Raw genomic sequence first — 16,675 nt, forward strand, 5'->3', positions numbered from 1 at the left:
CAGCGTATACTCTGAGCCAAGTGACCTGATTCTGCTCCTGTCTTATAGTCTTACTGTGCACTACAGAGTTCCTGTTGCATTTATTGTTGATTTCAAACAGCTAGGCTTCACTATGTAAATATGAAAGTTAATACCAGAATATTTAATCTGCAGTGCTGAGGGCTGTTGAATATGTTCACCTATTAGTATATTAATACCAGTCCACTTCAGAAATTAAGCTCTGTATATGGTCCACTGTAAATTAAGCACTGTATATATTTAGCTAACTAAACCTTTATACTTTTCAGGTCCAGTATTTTTTCAAGATTTTGGATATTTGACACTGGTTAAATATTTTCAGAAAAATCCCACGACAATGGGTTCATAAGTTTTATTTTTCTGATGCTTTCAATCAAGTGTGGAGCACTGTTCTCCAAACAAGTTTACAGATGTTACGTTGCATTTTAACATGAACATCCTACTGCATTGGTTTACTTCAAATAAAGATGATTTTACCAGTGACTTTGGTATCTTTTATACATTACACTTTGCAGAAAAATTGTACAACTGCATAAATATAAAATCTTTCACCATACAGGTTAAAGCATTCAAAGACATGACGTGGTGGCTCCAGCAAACAACCTTTAACTAATCAAAGTAGCTTGACAATCAGACCCAGATCTCGACTTAGCTGTTTCAACCTAAGTTATATTAAAACCAGTCGCCCTGCACTAATGTTGCCAAAAGAAAAAGCACATTCTCCTACCCGCCCACCCTCCTGAACAAATAAAAAGAGTGCAGTATGTTCATACACATGGGCATAACAGAAAAATGAAGTGCCATTGCAATTTTCAGAGTATTTACAACTTGGAAAGCGAAATTTGCTTAAAAACTGCAACATGGCTTGAAAGACCAGTGAATGCACTACAGTACTGTACACTCAAACCCACACGAGGCACAATGCAGCAATACCCAAAGGACAAACACTGCTACACATTAGTGGAATTATAATTTACAGTAATGGGCAAACCCATGGCTCAAGTAGTATCATTTACAGTAGAATAAATATGTACTACTATTGCTTTTATTTTACATATCTAGATGCAGAAAGCTAGTGTAAAGCGTACAACAGATTAAGTGTAGGTCCCATATGTATGAGTTTGTTCAAGACTAATTTTTAATATGGGGCAAATTCTGACCGTTATCAGCTTTTAACCTCAATTTTTACTTCAAAACGCCCCAGTGAGCGATCTTTTTCACTATATTCAATATTTTCACCATACACTTTACACTCGATGCGTAACTCCATGTTATAAGTGAGGTTGGTGAACTGAATACCAATCAAGGGTTGAAGGTAGTTTTTCTGCAGACGCTTGCCATAGTATGGATAGTATTGTAAAGGAAAGCCACCACCTCCTCCCATGCCAAAGAATTCCACATTTCCAATTCTGTGTTTGTCTTCCTCTTTCTAAACAAAGAAATTCAGCATATTATAAAGGGAAATTAACACGCGTCAAGTAGTGAATCATTTTAAATTTAGACCATGGGAAGAAAATACTGAAATAAGCAGAGGCATAGATATATTTTGAGAACAAGTTCTTCCTTACAACACCTTCAGAAAATTTGATGAAACACCATGGATGTTGATTTGTTAGCTCAAGATGAAGTGCCTGCATTCAATAAAACTGGTACTTAGGCATAAAAATGTAATGTTCTGCAAAGCTATTTATCACACTAATTGATAAATTGTTCCACCGACACTTTCAACCATGGCATTAAGACAAACTCCAACAGTGGTTTATAATAATTTCAGCTTCAAGGATTTCTCTAATGCTTAATGCTATACTGCTGCGCTCCATTCAAACCTGTTCCCTATTGCTCAAAAAAGATGTTAGAAAATGCTTTGATTGAATAGTCTTGTTTGCCATTGGCTCAAGTATGGTTCCTACTCATGACTATTTGCAACTAAAGGGAGATGTTGGACGTCGCACTAATAGGGAAACATTAAACACATCTAAAAATACTGTAGCAGGAAAAGAGCAGACTTTTGACAATGCCAGCATTTAAGATGGGACCTATACATGTATCCCAGAGGATTGTTTCCATCCTAAGCCACAAAGGACCGTGACTACCCCGTGCGTGTCCATGAAAGTCCTGGGATAAGGCTAGGAAATCTGGATTTACGCTGCCCTCGAAGTCAAGTTCCCAATAAAGGATATCTGCCCATAGTATAAACTCAATACGGCTTATTTGTCTGATTTGTAAACATTCATGAAACTGAATCCTATAGAGCTGGTTTTCCATCGGCAACTCACCTCTCAGGTTATAATCCTACAACAGCTCAAATCTGTGTAAACACAGCACTCCCCATTCAAAAGTAATGAGAAGTCAGCTGCTGGGGGGGGGGGGGGGGGGGGGAGAGAGGTGTTACTCAAATTCTTTAAAAGCTTAAAACAAAAAATTGAAATGTTATAATAAAGTTTATTTTATGCAGTTTGTAAATATCAAAGCCATTCAAACATTCCCTGGGCCTGACAACTGTTATCAACAGCTCAGAGATGGATTATATCTGTTAAATATATCGTATTGCCAGTATTTCAAGCTGAACACAGCACAAATGAAGAGTTGCAGCCAGGTTCCCTGCTTTAAATCCACCATGAGCCACATAGGAATGCAGTGTGGTGCAAAACTGTGGTTAATTGAGGACAATGTAAGACTGGCTTCATCATTTACAGCACTGGCCATCTTAGGTGCATATTCCTCAAATGTGCTAGCATCAGCCACAAAAATCTCAACTTTGGAACCATCATTGTACTAATTGCAGCTAATTGCAGGATTGATATACTCGCAGTATAGAAGTTGGCAGTTGCTTAAGACGTTGGTGAGACCACATTTAGAGTATTGCGTTCCGTTCTGGGCACCATGTTAGAGGAAAGATATTGCCAAGCTTGAAAGGGTTCAGAGAAGATTTACGAGGACTAGAGGGTCTGAGCTATAGGCAGAGGTTGAGTAGGCTGGGACTCTATTCCTTGGAACACAGGAGGATGAGGGGTGATCTTATAGAGGTGTAAAAGATCATGAGAGGAATAGATCGGGTAGATGCACAGAATCGGAGGGGCAAACTTTTCACACAAAGGGTGGTGGGTGTATGGAACAAGCTGCCAGAGAAGGTAGTTGAGACTGGGACTATCCAACGTTTAAGAAAGAGTTAGACAGGTACAGGGATAGGATAAGTTTGGAGGGATATGGACCAAACGCAGACAGGTGGGACTAGTGTGGCCGGGACATGTTTGCCTGTGTGGGCACGTTGGGCCAAAGGGCCTCTTTCCACACTATACCACTCTGACTATGACTCTAATTGGCTTTTCCCCAAAGGGAAAATTGATAGCAGTTCCAGCTGGCTCATTAAAAGAAAACCATTAAAGCCCCTGTCCCACGATGTGAGTTTACCCAAGAGCTCTCCCGAGTTTAAAAAAAATCAAACTCATGGTAAGTACGTAGAGGGCACATCGGAGCTCGTGGATGTCTCGTAATGCAAATGGCACGTACTCGGGAAACGCGGTAACTCGTGAAGTTGTCAACACTGTGAAAAAGAGTAAAAAAACACGTGAAGAAGTTTGATTTTTTTTAAAAAACTCGGGAGAGCTCTTGGGTAAACGCGAACCGTGGGACAGGGGCTTAACATTTATTCGGATACTTGAAATGGCAAAGACAAGAGGAAAATAGTAAGAATTCCTCAGAAAATAGCAAGAATTCCACACATGAAATTCCAAAGAACATTGGTCAATAAAGTGCAAGAGTACACTCTTTCAGAAATTTCCTTAGTCTGAATATATTCCAACAAATCAGCCTCTACAACTTTTTACTCATCTCCACCTTAAATCCTAATTCAGAAATCATGCTCAGTTCTAAGGTCAAAGAATAGGAGAATTAGGCCATTCGGCCCATCAAGTCTACTCCGCCATTCAATCATAACTGATCTATCTCTCCCTCCTTACCCCATCCTACTGCCTCCTCCCCATAACCTCTGACACATGTACTAATCAAGTATATATCTCTGCCTTAAAATATTTCTCCACGCTACCTGCCCCACCATTTTTGCCTTGAAATATCCACTGACTTGGCCTTCTGTGGCAAAGAATTCCAGATTCACCACCCTCTGACTAAAGAAATGTCACCTCATCTTCCTATAACATCTTTTAATCTGAGGCTATGACCTCTGGTCCTCAACTCTTCCACGAGTGGAAACATCCTCTCCACATCCACTCTATCCAAGCCTTTCACTATTCTGTATGTTTCAATGAGGTCCCCCCTCATTTTTCTAAACACCAGTGAGTACAGGCCCAGTGCCGACAAATGCTTATCATAGGATAACCTACTCATTTCTGGGAGCATTCTTGTAAACCTCCTCTGGACTCTCTACAGAGCCAGCACATCCTCAGATATGGTGCCCAAAATTGCTCACAATATTCCAAATGCGGCCTTACCAGCGCCTTAGAACCTCAACATTACATCCCTGTTTTTGTATACAAGCCCTCTTGAAATAAATGCTAGCATTGAGTTTGCATTCTTTATCACTGATATGACTTGCAGATTAACTTTTGGGGAATCTTGCACCAGCACTCCCTTTGATTTCTGGATTCTCACCCCATTTAGAAAAGTCTACACCCTTATTCCTACTACCAAAATGGATGACTCCACACTATATTCTATCTGCTACTTCTCTGTCCACTCTCCCAACCGGTCCAAGTCCTTCTGCAGAGCACCTGCTTTCTCCACACTACCTGCCCCACCACCTATTTTCGTATCATCTGCAAACCTTGCCACAAAGTCTTCAACCCCCATGTCTGTTCCTCCAATTTACGCCGGACCTCACTCTTGACAGTGGAGGAGGCCTAGGACAGAGGGGTCAGATTGGGAATGGGAGGAGGGAGTTGAAGTGCGGAGCCACCGGGAGATCAGGTAGGTTAAGACAGACTGAGCGGAGGTATTCAGCGAAACGATCGCCGAGCCTGCGCTTGGTCTCACCGATGTAGAGAAATTGACACCTGGAACAGGGGATATGTAGATGAGGTTGGAGGAGGTGCAAGTGAACCTCTGCCACACCTGGAAAGACTGTTTGGGTCCTGGGATGGAATCGAGGGGAAAGGTAAAGGGACAGCTGTTGCATTTCCTGCGGTTGCAGGGGAAAGTACCTGGGGAGGGGGTGGTTTGGGTGGGAAGGGTCGAGTTGACCAAGGAGTTTCGGAGGGAACGGTCTCTGCGTAAAGCAGAAAGGGGTGGAGATGGGAAGATGTTGCCAGTTGTGGGATCCCATTGGAGGTGGCGTAAATGTTGGAGGATTATATGCTGTATGCGACAGCTGATGGGGTGGAAGGCGAGGACAATTGGGGACTCTGTCCTTGTTACGAATGGGGGAGGGGAGCAAGAGCGGAGCTGCAGGATATCGAGGAGACCCTAGTAAGAGCCTCATCTACGATGGAAGAGGGAAACCCCCGTTTTGTAAAGAATGAGGACATCTCCGATGCCCTGGTACGGAACACCTCATCCTGGGCGCAGATGCGGCGTAAATGGAGGAATTGAAAGTAGGGGATAGAGTCTTTACAGGAAGCAGGGTGGGAAGAAGTGTAGTCAAGATAACTATGGGAGTCAGTAGGTTTGTAGTAGATGTCGGTCAATAGTCTGTTTCCTGTGATGGAGACGGTGAGATCTAGAAACGGTAGGAATGTCGGAGATGGTCCAAGTGAATTTGAGTGCAGGATAGAAATTAGTGAAGTTGATGAAGTCAGTGAGTTCTGCATGGGAGCAGGAGGTAGCACCAATGCAGTTGTCAATGTAGCGAAGGTAGAGTTCGGGATAGGGCCGAATTGGAGGAACAGCCCCATATATTTCGCCAAATAATTTTACACCCCAGCGGTATGAACATTGACTTCTCTAACTTCAGATAGCCCTTGCTTTCTCTCCATCCCCTCCCCCTTCCCAGTTCTCCCACTAGTCTTACCGTCTCCGACTATTCTATCTTTGTCCCGCCCCCTCCCCCGACATCAAACTGAAGAAGGGCCGCGACCCAAAACGTCACCCATTCCTTCTCTCCAGAGATGTGTCTACCTTCAACTTGCATTCAAGGTCTAATGAGGATGATAACAATCAGATTTTTAGTGATGCTGATCAAAGGATAAACAGAATAAGGTCCTGGTCTTTCTAGGATACCCAACAGATCCTACCTATCTAACAATATTTGATGGATCCCATGGCATTATTCAATTAAGACCACAAGTATTCCTTGTGCAACCTGCAACCAACCAAATCAGGTTAAGAGTTTTAATCTAATTTCGATGCAAGGAACTGATAGATCAAGCGGTTACTACATATCTATCTATCCTGAAATATTTGTTGAATGGCTTGTGAAATATTGCTTGCCAACCACAATGGTTGCCTCACATTAAGCATTGGCATGTTAAGCAGTATGCAGAGACCAAAGTCCATTCGTATCATAGCTAAATGGAACATAACTATTACTTTTACTCTGCTTTGAAACTAAATCACTTACCTTTGCTTCGCAAAAAAATAGGAAGAACATATTGATTATAATTTGCTTGCATTGCTTCACGAAGAGTGGTGTCATTTTTTGGAGGCTAAAAGAAAAACAAATTGCATCAATTTTAAAAACTCCTAACAGGTACAATTTGATTATAAAAATTACTCAAAGCAATTATCAATAAAAGATAACCAGCAATTCCACATTACGAAAAAATGCAGATTGATCTATACTTCATTTCCTTTGCACAAACAGCACTGTGCCCTTACATTCAATGTTGACGTTAAGGACAAAGTTGCAGCAACAGCTTTAATGCACTTTAAAACATTTGTCCATCCAATACCAATCCACATTTCTGGCTGAGAGTTGCAAACAACCTCATTCGTTCAAACGGTTGTTCTCTCAATTTCAGTAAGACAAAGGAGACTGATTGACCTCAGGAAGCAAAGCAGTACACATACCCCGGTTTGCACCAACAGCGCCAAAGTAGAGATGGTTGAAAGCTTAAAATTCCTAGTATATATCACCAGCATGCAAAAGCTTTTCACCATACCTCAGCACACATAATAAACAAAACAAAAATCAAACTGTGTAGTTGTGTTTTCTCCGCTAAAGTAAAACGTTTTGTATCCATTCTCTGTCCACTTTCTCTTCCATAATTTTCTCCATCTTGACCGATTCCTACTACCATCATTCTGATGTTTTCACCTCAATTTCTTTGCTTAATGAGACAAACAGTAGATACAGTCACCCCACAAAGGACTCAGCTGCCATGAGAATGGCCATGAGTAGCTTGCACATCAAACAGGTGTGGGGAAAGTTTAACACCATTCTCAACTGGATGCTCTGCATAAGCATGTCAAATAATAAATAAAATAATAAATCTCTGACAATGGGAGTACAAATACTCCAATCAGAATAGGAGTACAAAATATTTTTTACTTTGCTAAATGGTGACAATCTGGAGTACCTCAAATAAACTATTCTGAATACCAAAAGCGATTTCAAAACATTTTTGCTGACAATGTATTTTGTAGCTACAGCTTTGATGCATTATAGTTTCAGTACACACAATCCTACAAATCATATAGAAATAACCCAAGTTTGCCCATTTTGTTTTAATGTTTTCATTTACTAAAGGAGTCATACCTTAGGATAATAACCAACGATCCTGTTGAGCTTTGCAACCAAGCATGGTTTTCCATCTGCATAGCCATAAGTAGGATCGTCTATTCCAGAGCAATTTTTAAGCCAACTACGGAGAAATTTGCAAACTCTCTTCTGTCCTTGCGCATCATCTAATGCCCCTCTAGTGATGTAGTTTGCCGGAGCTCCTAAAGGAACAGATAATGTAAAATTATTGAACAATGCATTTTACAGCAGAGTTAAAATGCACACAACCAAAATACTGTATAAAACAAAATGGGAAAATACAAAATAACTAATTTTCAGCTGAACCCCAACCCCCTGCCCTTTCCAAAATACCAGCACCAATAAAACAAACACCATTAACCGAATTATACTTTTATTTGTGTTATCATGACACCTAAAAATAGACATTATCCAATCCTCCAAGTAGTAACATTTTACAATTCAGTTCAAAGAAATCTGCATTTACTTAAATGCACAGTAAATAACATCTCCCTTTTAAAAAAGGAAAAGCCTAGAAACAGGGAACCTATAATATGCTGTTTTAGATAAAAATATTAATTGGCTCAGAGAACTTAATTGTCATTAACTTGCAGCTGTTGCCAGTCGGTACAGAATACATTGTCATTACATAGTTTGGAGATATTGGTGAATGGAGAGGGGTGTGGATAATAAAACATTGGAGACATTCATAAAATTATATGTCCCTGCGAAATAGTGAATATCAATGTGTCAGTGTTTAAGTTGAGTTAAACTTCACAGTAATAACATAGCAAACTATTGGAGGAGCCCAAATTAACACACCAAAACTAGGTAGAAAAACACCCAAACGCCGACCAAAAAGTTGTTTTGAACTTGATGCATGTCAAATACAAAAATGTCAAATGAATAACTCAACTTTAAACTCCAAATATGCTTTCTTACTCTTACCTCCAATGTTTCCTTGTGTGATTCAATGAATCCACCCCATTTCGACCTTTAAATAGCCGATCCAGACAGTCCGTGTTCCTTAAGCCCCTTGTATTGAACACCTTCAGTTCCGACAACTTACAAGGCAAAATTGAAAACTATCCTGCAAACAGCCACAGCCAATGGGCAGCACAACGGTAGTGTTGCTGCCTTACAGCACTTGCAGCACCAGAGACCCGGGTTCGATCCCTACTATGGGTGCTCTTTGTACGGTTTGTACTTTCCCTCCGTGACTGCGTGGGTTTTCTCCGAGATCTTCCGTTTCCTCCCACACTCCAAAGACATATAGGCTTGGTAAATGTAAAAATTGTCCCTAGTGTGAAGGATAGTGTTAATGTGCGGGAATCGGAAGGTCGACGTGGACCCAGTAGGCTGAAGGGCCTGTTTCCATGCTGTATCTCTAAAACTAAAATAGACCATAACATAAAATAAGGTAGACAAAATACCGGAGAAACGCAGCGGGTGAGGCAGCATCTATGGAGCAAAGGAAATTGGCAACGTTTCGGGTCGAAACCCTTCTTCAGACTGATGTGAGGGTGGGGGAGGATGGGAAGAAGAAAGGAAGAGGTGGAGCCAGTGGGTTGAGGGAGAGCTGAGAAGGGGAGGAGAAAGTAGGGGTTACCTGAAATTAGAGAAGTCAATGTTCATACCGCTGGGGTGCAAACTGCCCAAGCGAAATATGAGGTGCTGCTCCCCTAATTTACGGTAGTCCTCACTCAGGCCACGGAGGAGGCCCAGGACAGAAAGGTCGGATTCGGAATGGGAGGGTGAGTTGAAGTGCTGAGCCACCGGGAGATCAGGTTGGTTATTGCGAACCAAGCGGAGGTGTTCGGCGAAGCGATCGCCAAGCCTACGCTTGGTCTCACCGATGTAGAGCAGCTGACATCTAGAGCAGCGGATGCAATAGATTAGGTTGTTGAGGTTGGAAGGATTTCGACCCGAAATGTTGCCTATTTCCTTCGCTCCATAGATGCTGCCTCATCCGCTGAGTTTCTCCAGCATTTTTGTCTACCTTCGATTTTCCAGCATCTGCAGTTCCTTCTTAAAAACTTATAACATAATATAACCCGCATTAGCAAAAAAGTGGGACAATGTGAAAGATAAACACTATTTCTTCTCATTCTGTAGTTCAAAATAAAAAATAAAAATTTGAGCTTGCTGCCCAGGGAACAAAGGACAGCACATATTCAAATGCATTCTCCTTGGCTAAACACTCATTGTGAAAATATTCTACACAATGAAGCATGCGACAACTACAAGATTATTACCAGAGATCTCCAAAACTATTCCTGTATATACAAAAGCTCTCAATTACATTCATTCCATTGCCTCATACTTTGATACCTCTTGATAACTTCACTGACAAACTTTAATGCGGTTTAAACATGTTTCCCACCTGCAAAAGATCAGACGGCTGAACTCCTTGCTAGGTATGAAAGTAAACCCCAAAGTTTAAGGCCAACCTCCTGATGCCATAAAAAGGAATTGGAGGAATTATTAATGTCCAAGAGTATCTACAATCACAGGGGAAAATAGTTCAGTCTGCTCATCAAAGGCATCTGTGGAATGTTGAGAAAAAAGGCAATTCTAACACAAGGCTTGCATTCATCTGGGAAGCAAAATATGATATCACCTAACTAATTATCAAGAAACGGCAAAGGCTGGCACATATGATATTTGAGCATGGATACAATTTTCCCAAATTCACAAGTTAAGAAGGCACCTTTTGGTAGAATATGTTGTAACCTCCCCCCCCCCCCCCCCCCCCCCCCAACTCCATTAAAAAAAAAAACACCCGTTTCCATCAAAAGGTTCCAGGATTTTGTTTTCTACGTCATATCTCGCACTGAGATTCTGTGCTGGTCTTGTCTGGGACTGTCAAGCCTACAAGGATCCCTTCAGAAAAGACACCTTCAAGCGTGCTTACTGGTTCATGCTTTTAGGTTCTACATTTTTTTAAAATCCTGCTCAAACTAAGGCATCAAACAACAAGAGCACAGAATCTCAGGGCAAGATATGAAATAGAAAAAAATGATTGGCATGGTAAGGTTGTGCATCAGCAATCTACACATTAATATGTATTATTTGGAAAATATTTGCTTTGACTGTCAATAATTTAATGGAGTTACTTTCCAGTAATATATTTAAAATACTCAATGACACCAATGAGTATCTTCGTTTGAAACTTGTGAAACCAAACCAAAGGGCAAGGGCAAAAGTAAAAGTATAAAAATTAAAAAGTTAAAGCGCATCAATTTTTTGATGGTGCCTTCATGATCTGACATCCAAAAACAACAAATCAACACCTTATGTTCTGTCACCACTAATGAAGGAAATCAAACTGGACAATCTGCAATTTGCAATCCGTAAGCAACAAGCTTCCAAAACTGCAATCATTAAAGTAAACATGACCGCCAGGGCAGTATTGGGATTAAATGTTAGTTTTGCAGAGATAAGTGGCAAAAGATCTCGATAAAATAGGATCACAGTTTAACAACCAATCCAAAAGGCCAAGTTCAACGCTGGGAAGAATTTGAATTAAACCATACTTGTGTATCAAGTCATTCAAATGCCTGTGATTTTGCAATCAGCAATGAACAGTTGTTTATTATACTTGCACATCCCCACACAAGGGATTTTGCACTTACACTTTGCAGTAATTAAATATCAATTTTAGCACACATCCCTCTACAGGCAATGTGGAAACTGTAAACAAGCATTCCCCACCCCTAAAGCCCCCGTGGAACCAATAAGATTGAATTAAAAACAAGTCCGAAAAAGTGCAAATTAGTATGTACAATACAGCTTTGAAAATAGAATGGAAATTGTCCGTATTTTTACCCAGAATTTAGTGCAAGTCATGGGTTGCTACAGCAACACGCTACACTTCAGGTGCAGAGTTAAAAATGATTCAATTTTATTATCTAATTTACATGACAAAAATAAAATGGTGTACACAAACACCATTATCTTGTTTGTACAATCCCAGCCAGTGAACTCCTCTCTCTAATATTTTGCAATTTGATATTTGATTTGAACCAATTGAGTTCCACCAAGCTTAGCCAGACTGGAAAATCATAAAATTCACAAATCATAATCATTCAGCAAATTAATCACAAAATAACAATTCTTCAGACCATTGAGACAATGCTAAATATCTTGAATTGTTGTGTGTAGGTAAATCACAGTGATGAATTTAGAGGTCAAGTTTGAACACAGTTTAGTTTAGAGTTACAGCACGGAAACAGGTCCTTCGGTCCATGACAACCATTGATCACCCACTTGCAATAGTTCTATATTACTCCACTTTTGTGCCCACTCCCTATACCAGGGGACAATTTACAGAAGCCAATCAACCTACAAACCCACACGTCTTTGGGAAGTGGGAGAAAACTGGAGCACCTGAGCAATGGGAGAACATGCAAATTCCACAAAAACAGCACCCGGGGGGAGGATCGAACCCTGGTCTCTGGCATTGAGGCAGCAGCTCCATTAGCTGTGTTACTGTGCCGCACTGCGCATAACAAATGTAAAAGTAAACCTCCGCTCTACCATACATGTAATGTGACAACTCCGGACAGGAAAGTGGGGGATAGAAAAGAAATGGGGGCAGGAAAACAGAAGTTGGTACAAGCTGTTTTTATCCCCCTACTTAACATAAATGGAGTCCAAACCCAACATCCACTTGCATTAAAGTTGCTAGGCAAACTCTAAATAAATGGACTAATGGCTTGTTCATAAAAAGCAACTCCATGAGCAAGGAACACCCATGCTTAACAAGCCCAAAGACAATACCAAAGGTAAGGCTTTACAAGGCAGTTACTCTTCATTTGCTATGTCCCCTCAAAACAAAGCTTCAGCTTATATTTTTTATATTTTACTGGCATCGGAATGAGTCTTACCCGCAAGTTTGATGCTCTATTTACCAGCACTGGATCAGTACGCCAGAATACCACCCTATCGGTGCATTAAAACTCATGTTCATATTATTTCTTAGTATACTATTAGGAAAACAACATTTTACATGGTATCGCACTTAGTACACTAACATTTTCCCTAAACTTACCGCCACAATCCTCAAAAGGAGAGGTGCCAACTTGTTTTGAGTCATTGTAAATCTCTAAGAGCTTGTTCAGACCAGCCACATATTTATCAAACGAATTTGTGTTTGAAATACTAAAGGATATCTCTGTTTTTACAGATTGTGGAGTATGCGATAGACCTAAAAATGAAGTTGAAATTTAAAGATAAAAATTATTAATTTGCTGAACTGAAACAATATTCAACTTTTAAAGTGTTTATGCTATGCAAAGCAATGGTTTATGTTACAAAAATTTGAAATATACTTTCAAAACTGAAATAACTTCAACAGCAGCTGTATATAAAAGCTCGATCTACATTTTGAATATTTTACAGTAAGTGAATGTTCTGAATTAAGAATAGTGAAAAGTGTAGCTGCGCCTCGTTTTTACCGTTTCCACAGGTGATTATATTACATGTGCAAACATCAGGGTTAACTATTTGTGGCTCAAATAATGTACTACATGCATAACTTAAAACAGAATAGGACAATTATATCCCAGGACTATCAACTGTTGAACTTTTAAAAACAAAGTGTTTTATATTGCAAAGATAACATAAGATACGTGTAAGCAACAAAAGCGACTTTTAAGTTCTCAAATAAGGATCATTGTATAGTACACACAACAACACCATGGCTTAACTCAAGTTATAACGTACAATAAAGTTACAATGAATACTTCATGAATGTAGAATGATTCACATTCTACATTCATGAAGAATGTGGAATACAATGAATACAGTATTCCCTTAAGCAGTCATTCTTTTTTCTTTTAAATGCAATTTTCCAACATATAACACTTTAAATGCAATTTATAAAGCTTGACTTTGGTGGAATAATGCAAAAGTTAGTTTACATAGACATTGTTAAGTGACCTTCCCAGTTGCCTCTGAGCAGGCTCTTTCCACTGTAGTACATCACTAAGCATTGGAGTGTGTTGAATTAATATATACTATTAAAGCCCAATTACACATGGGTTCCCAATACACTTCCACAGCGTCCACCCCTTAATATATTTGAAAATACTGAAGTGATCAACCTGGAGGTGCAACTCTGTCTTGATATTTTGGTTCGAAATCACTGATGGTGAGTAGCAGTACTTGAATGGTTCCGATGAAGATTCCAGCGAGGCAGCCGTAAAAGATCAAGTAGAATAAAAGTATCTTGACTACAGGAGAAATAATACAGAAAACTACATTACTCTTTAAACTTCAACTACGGAAAGGTTATTTTTTTACATCAAATGCATAAAGGCGATTCGGGGTCCAAACGTCGATTGAGTTCAACCTGGGGTTGTTTCATCATTACCGTGAACACGCTCTTATCGCGATGCAACTTCATGACTCTAGGGTGGGAAGGGTTATGAGCATAGGTTTGCCAGCGCTGGCACAGCTCTATTGTTTCGTCTAAAATTCACAGGGTCTGCTTATGAGGAGGAACATTCAACTGACGGCGTTTTGGGAAATTTCCACTCAAGTGCAAGGGAGAAGACGGGACCAAGGGAATAAACACACACCCGACATACGATTGCAAGAATGTTTATTGGTATATAAAGAAAATAACTCAAACAATTAAAAACAGGATAGTGCCGTCCGGTCAATGCTTTGCATGAAAATAGAGGATACAGAGCACGATTCTGTGCACAAATCAACCGGGTCGGGGTGTAATCCAGTTCATCAGTCTGAAACGTTCCAACCCCAAAAGTCGCCTAACCCGTTGAGTCCCTCCAGCACTGTGTTATACATCGGCTGAGCAGCAGTTGCTAAGAGACCGACCGCCCGCTCTGCCCCCCCCCCCCCCCCCTCCCCCTTCCCTGGGCCAACCCCTCACTCTCTCCACTCCCGCCATCCGATCAATCCGTTCCCATATATCTCCCCCTGAACCCCAGCCCCTCCAAACCGAGGGGGGGGGGGGGGGGGGAGGGGAGGAGGAGAATTCCCCTCCCCCAACTCCAGGGAGATGGCGCACATCTCGCTCCCTGATCTCGCTATAGGATCTTTGCCCTGAACGAACTCCTTACACAATCCTACACAAGGGCCAGACCCGCCACTTTGTCTTCCCTGCACCCATGGGGTCCTGTCCAGTTTGATATATTGCACAACTCTGTCCACTCTCTCGGCCCCCTCCCCCCGCCAGGAGGCGAAATCCCACACGTATACCGGAGCCCGCCACCTGATGAGTTTGTTCCATTACACGTCTTCCTGCTCATACACCCACCCCCGAAGAGGGAGGCAGTGCCCACCACCCCATCCCAGACGACCCCCAGAAGGGACGGAGCCCGCCACCACCATGTGTGTCCACCACCGCCACCCCGGGTCGGGACCCCATGTATCCATCCCAGAATTGTCCTTGGAGCCCATCCCGGGACGGAAGCCCGCCGCCCCCAAAACCATGTACGCCTACCACCCCTATCCCGGGAAGGGTGGAGCGCACTCTCGCCACTCCATGCCTACCGCTCCCAATCCAGGTCGGGACTGCCCGGGGGGACCGGTGCCCACCGCCAACATGCGTGTCCACCACGTATCGCCATCCGAGGTGCCCGCCCGCCGCCCCTCTGGGAGCCGGAGACCGCCACCTTGAATAACCTTGGGACTGCGGAAACCTGTCGCTCTCCCTCCCTTCCCTCACACACGCCCCGACCCAGGGTGACACGACGCCCGCCAGCAACCATCACCCTCCACCCTGTCGGTGTTTAAAACGCCGACCACGTACTCCTGATACGCAGAGCCCGGGCTTCTTCCACCCCCTCCCCCGAACACAATGTCCTTCACATTGACTTCTATTCACTTCAGAACACGCCCGGCACAGTCACGCATGTTACAGGAAGACGGAAGCCGGTGCCATTAACTGTTTCTCCCTCACAGACACACGCTCCATTTTACACCCACGCTTTTGTCCAAACTGTTTCCAAGCCGCCTTCAAGTCACGTCTTTTAAAAAAATATGCATAATCCGCAGACCACATGAACGGAGTGCACTATTATTTTCGATGGGGATTGGGAAAAGAAGGAGACATTAAAGGGATTGTAAATTAGAGAGAGAAAACCGGGCTACTCACACCAACTGGAACCGGTCCTGCCCAAAAACTGTTTCTTGTCCGAGTCCCACAGGAATTTCTTCCATCCTCCAGCGTCTTCCGTGGGCTTATCTTGTGACATCTTGGCGGAAAATCCGGCTAGATTTCTTCTTTTTCAGGTTAATTTTATTTTAGTTCTCCCGCCCTCCCTCCTTCCTTTTGGACCGTTGCCTTCGCCCTTGGAGCGGATCCGCCGCCGCCGCGCGCCTCGCCCAGCGACCGTTGGGGTCTTCGATTTTAAACGAAGCGCGACGGTTGGAAGGCGCTCACTCACGAAGTGGTCGTCGCCCGCGAGGTTGGCAGGCGGACTGTGTGTGCGCTCCCGAGACCAAACTTCACCAGGTATAAATATATATATATTTACACCTAGTTCCAGGGGAGAGGGGGGAAAAAATAGGAGGGGCGATGAAGAGGTCAAAAGAAGCGTTGTGGTGAAGGGCGAGTAGCGAGAAAGGGAGAGGGGGGGACTCCAGGTGTGAGGAGTTTGGAGGAAGGTGAAGGGCTCCACGGCCCTGGATTTTATCAGCTCTAGCTCCGCCTCGCCCCGTTAATGAGTGACCGCGCGAGCGAGGCCGGTCGCCAGCCAATCAGGACCGGGCAGCCTTTGTGACGCCATGCTTTACGTCACGCCTTCCACCCCCTCCCCTCCTCCCTCCTCCCTTACACGAGGTGAAGGCGCTTGGCGGCGGCGCCTCCTCCTCCGTAGGGGGGGTGCGAATAGGGAATTGTGCCGCAAGGACACTTCTCACCAAAGTGCTGATTTATTGCAGTTTCGTGTACCCCTCCCCACACACCGACACACACATATTGAGAGAGGATTGGGATTTGGAAAAAAAAACTTGGAAAAGGTTTTCCGACTAGCATGCATTCATTTAACATTGACG

At 42.6% G+C, this 16,675-nt stretch overlaps 2 protein-coding genes across 5 annotated transcripts in view; one reads left to right on the forward strand and one right to left on the reverse strand.

Annotated features, from left to right (window-relative positions):
* nme7 (NME/NM23 family member 7) overlaps positions 1 to 501 on the forward strand; it is a 125,009-nt gene extending 124,508 nt beyond the window's left edge. For all 3 annotated transcript variants that reach the window (XM_033033020.1, XM_033033017.1, XM_033033019.1), the window contains one exon: positions 288 to 501. In XM_033033020.1, coding sequence (XP_032888911.1) covers positions 288 to 320 — 33 coding nt within the window. In that variant the 3' untranslated portion in view covers positions 321 to 501. The remainder of the gene's footprint in view (positions 1 to 287) is intronic.
* Positions 357 to 16,352, reverse strand: atp1b1 (ATPase Na+/K+ transporting subunit beta 1). 2 transcript variants are annotated; one of them, XM_033033022.1, is made up of 7 exons: positions 15,774 to 16,322; positions 13,756 to 13,884; positions 12,702 to 12,857; positions 7,667 to 7,851; positions 6,530 to 6,614; positions 4,229 to 4,233; positions 357 to 1,441 (listed from the first exon to the last, which is right to left on the reverse strand). In XM_033033022.1, exons 1-7 carry the CDS (start codon positions 15,871 to 15,873, stop codon positions 1,184 to 1,186), a joined length of 918 nt encoding a protein of 305 aa, XP_032888913.1. In that variant the 5' UTR covers positions 15,874 to 16,322; the 3' UTR covers positions 357 to 1,183. The 2 variants fall into 2 exon arrangements, with proteins under 2 accessions (XP_032888913.1, XP_032888912.1); XM_033033021.1 differs by lacking the exon at positions 4,229 to 4,233 and having other exon boundaries at positions 357 to 1,447; positions 15,774 to 16,352.
* Positions 16,353 to 16,675: the final 323 nt, after the last annotated feature.

Source organism: Amblyraja radiata, chromosome 14 (genome assembly GCF_010909765.2).
Source record: "Amblyraja radiata isolate CabotCenter1 chromosome 14, sAmbRad1.1.pri, whole genome shotgun sequence".
Taxonomy (NCBI): domain Eukaryota; kingdom Metazoa; phylum Chordata; class Chondrichthyes; order Rajiformes; family Rajidae; genus Amblyraja; species Amblyraja radiata.

Bases quoted from the DNA above. Each gene is read 5' to 3' on its own strand.
- atp1b1 (XM_033033022.1), bottom strand. From the start codon at position 15,873: ATGTCACAAGATAAGCCCACGGAAGACGCTGGAGGATGGAAGAAATTC. The intron at 7,852-12,701 runs GTAAGTTTAGGG...CTGTTCCTTTAG, and splicing joins TCCTTTTGAGGATTGTGGCG to GAGCTCCGGCAAACTACATC. The intron at 6,615-7,666 runs GTATGACTCCTT...TTTTTCTTTTAG, and splicing joins TCGTTGGTTATTATCCTAAG to CCTCCAAAAAATGACACCAC.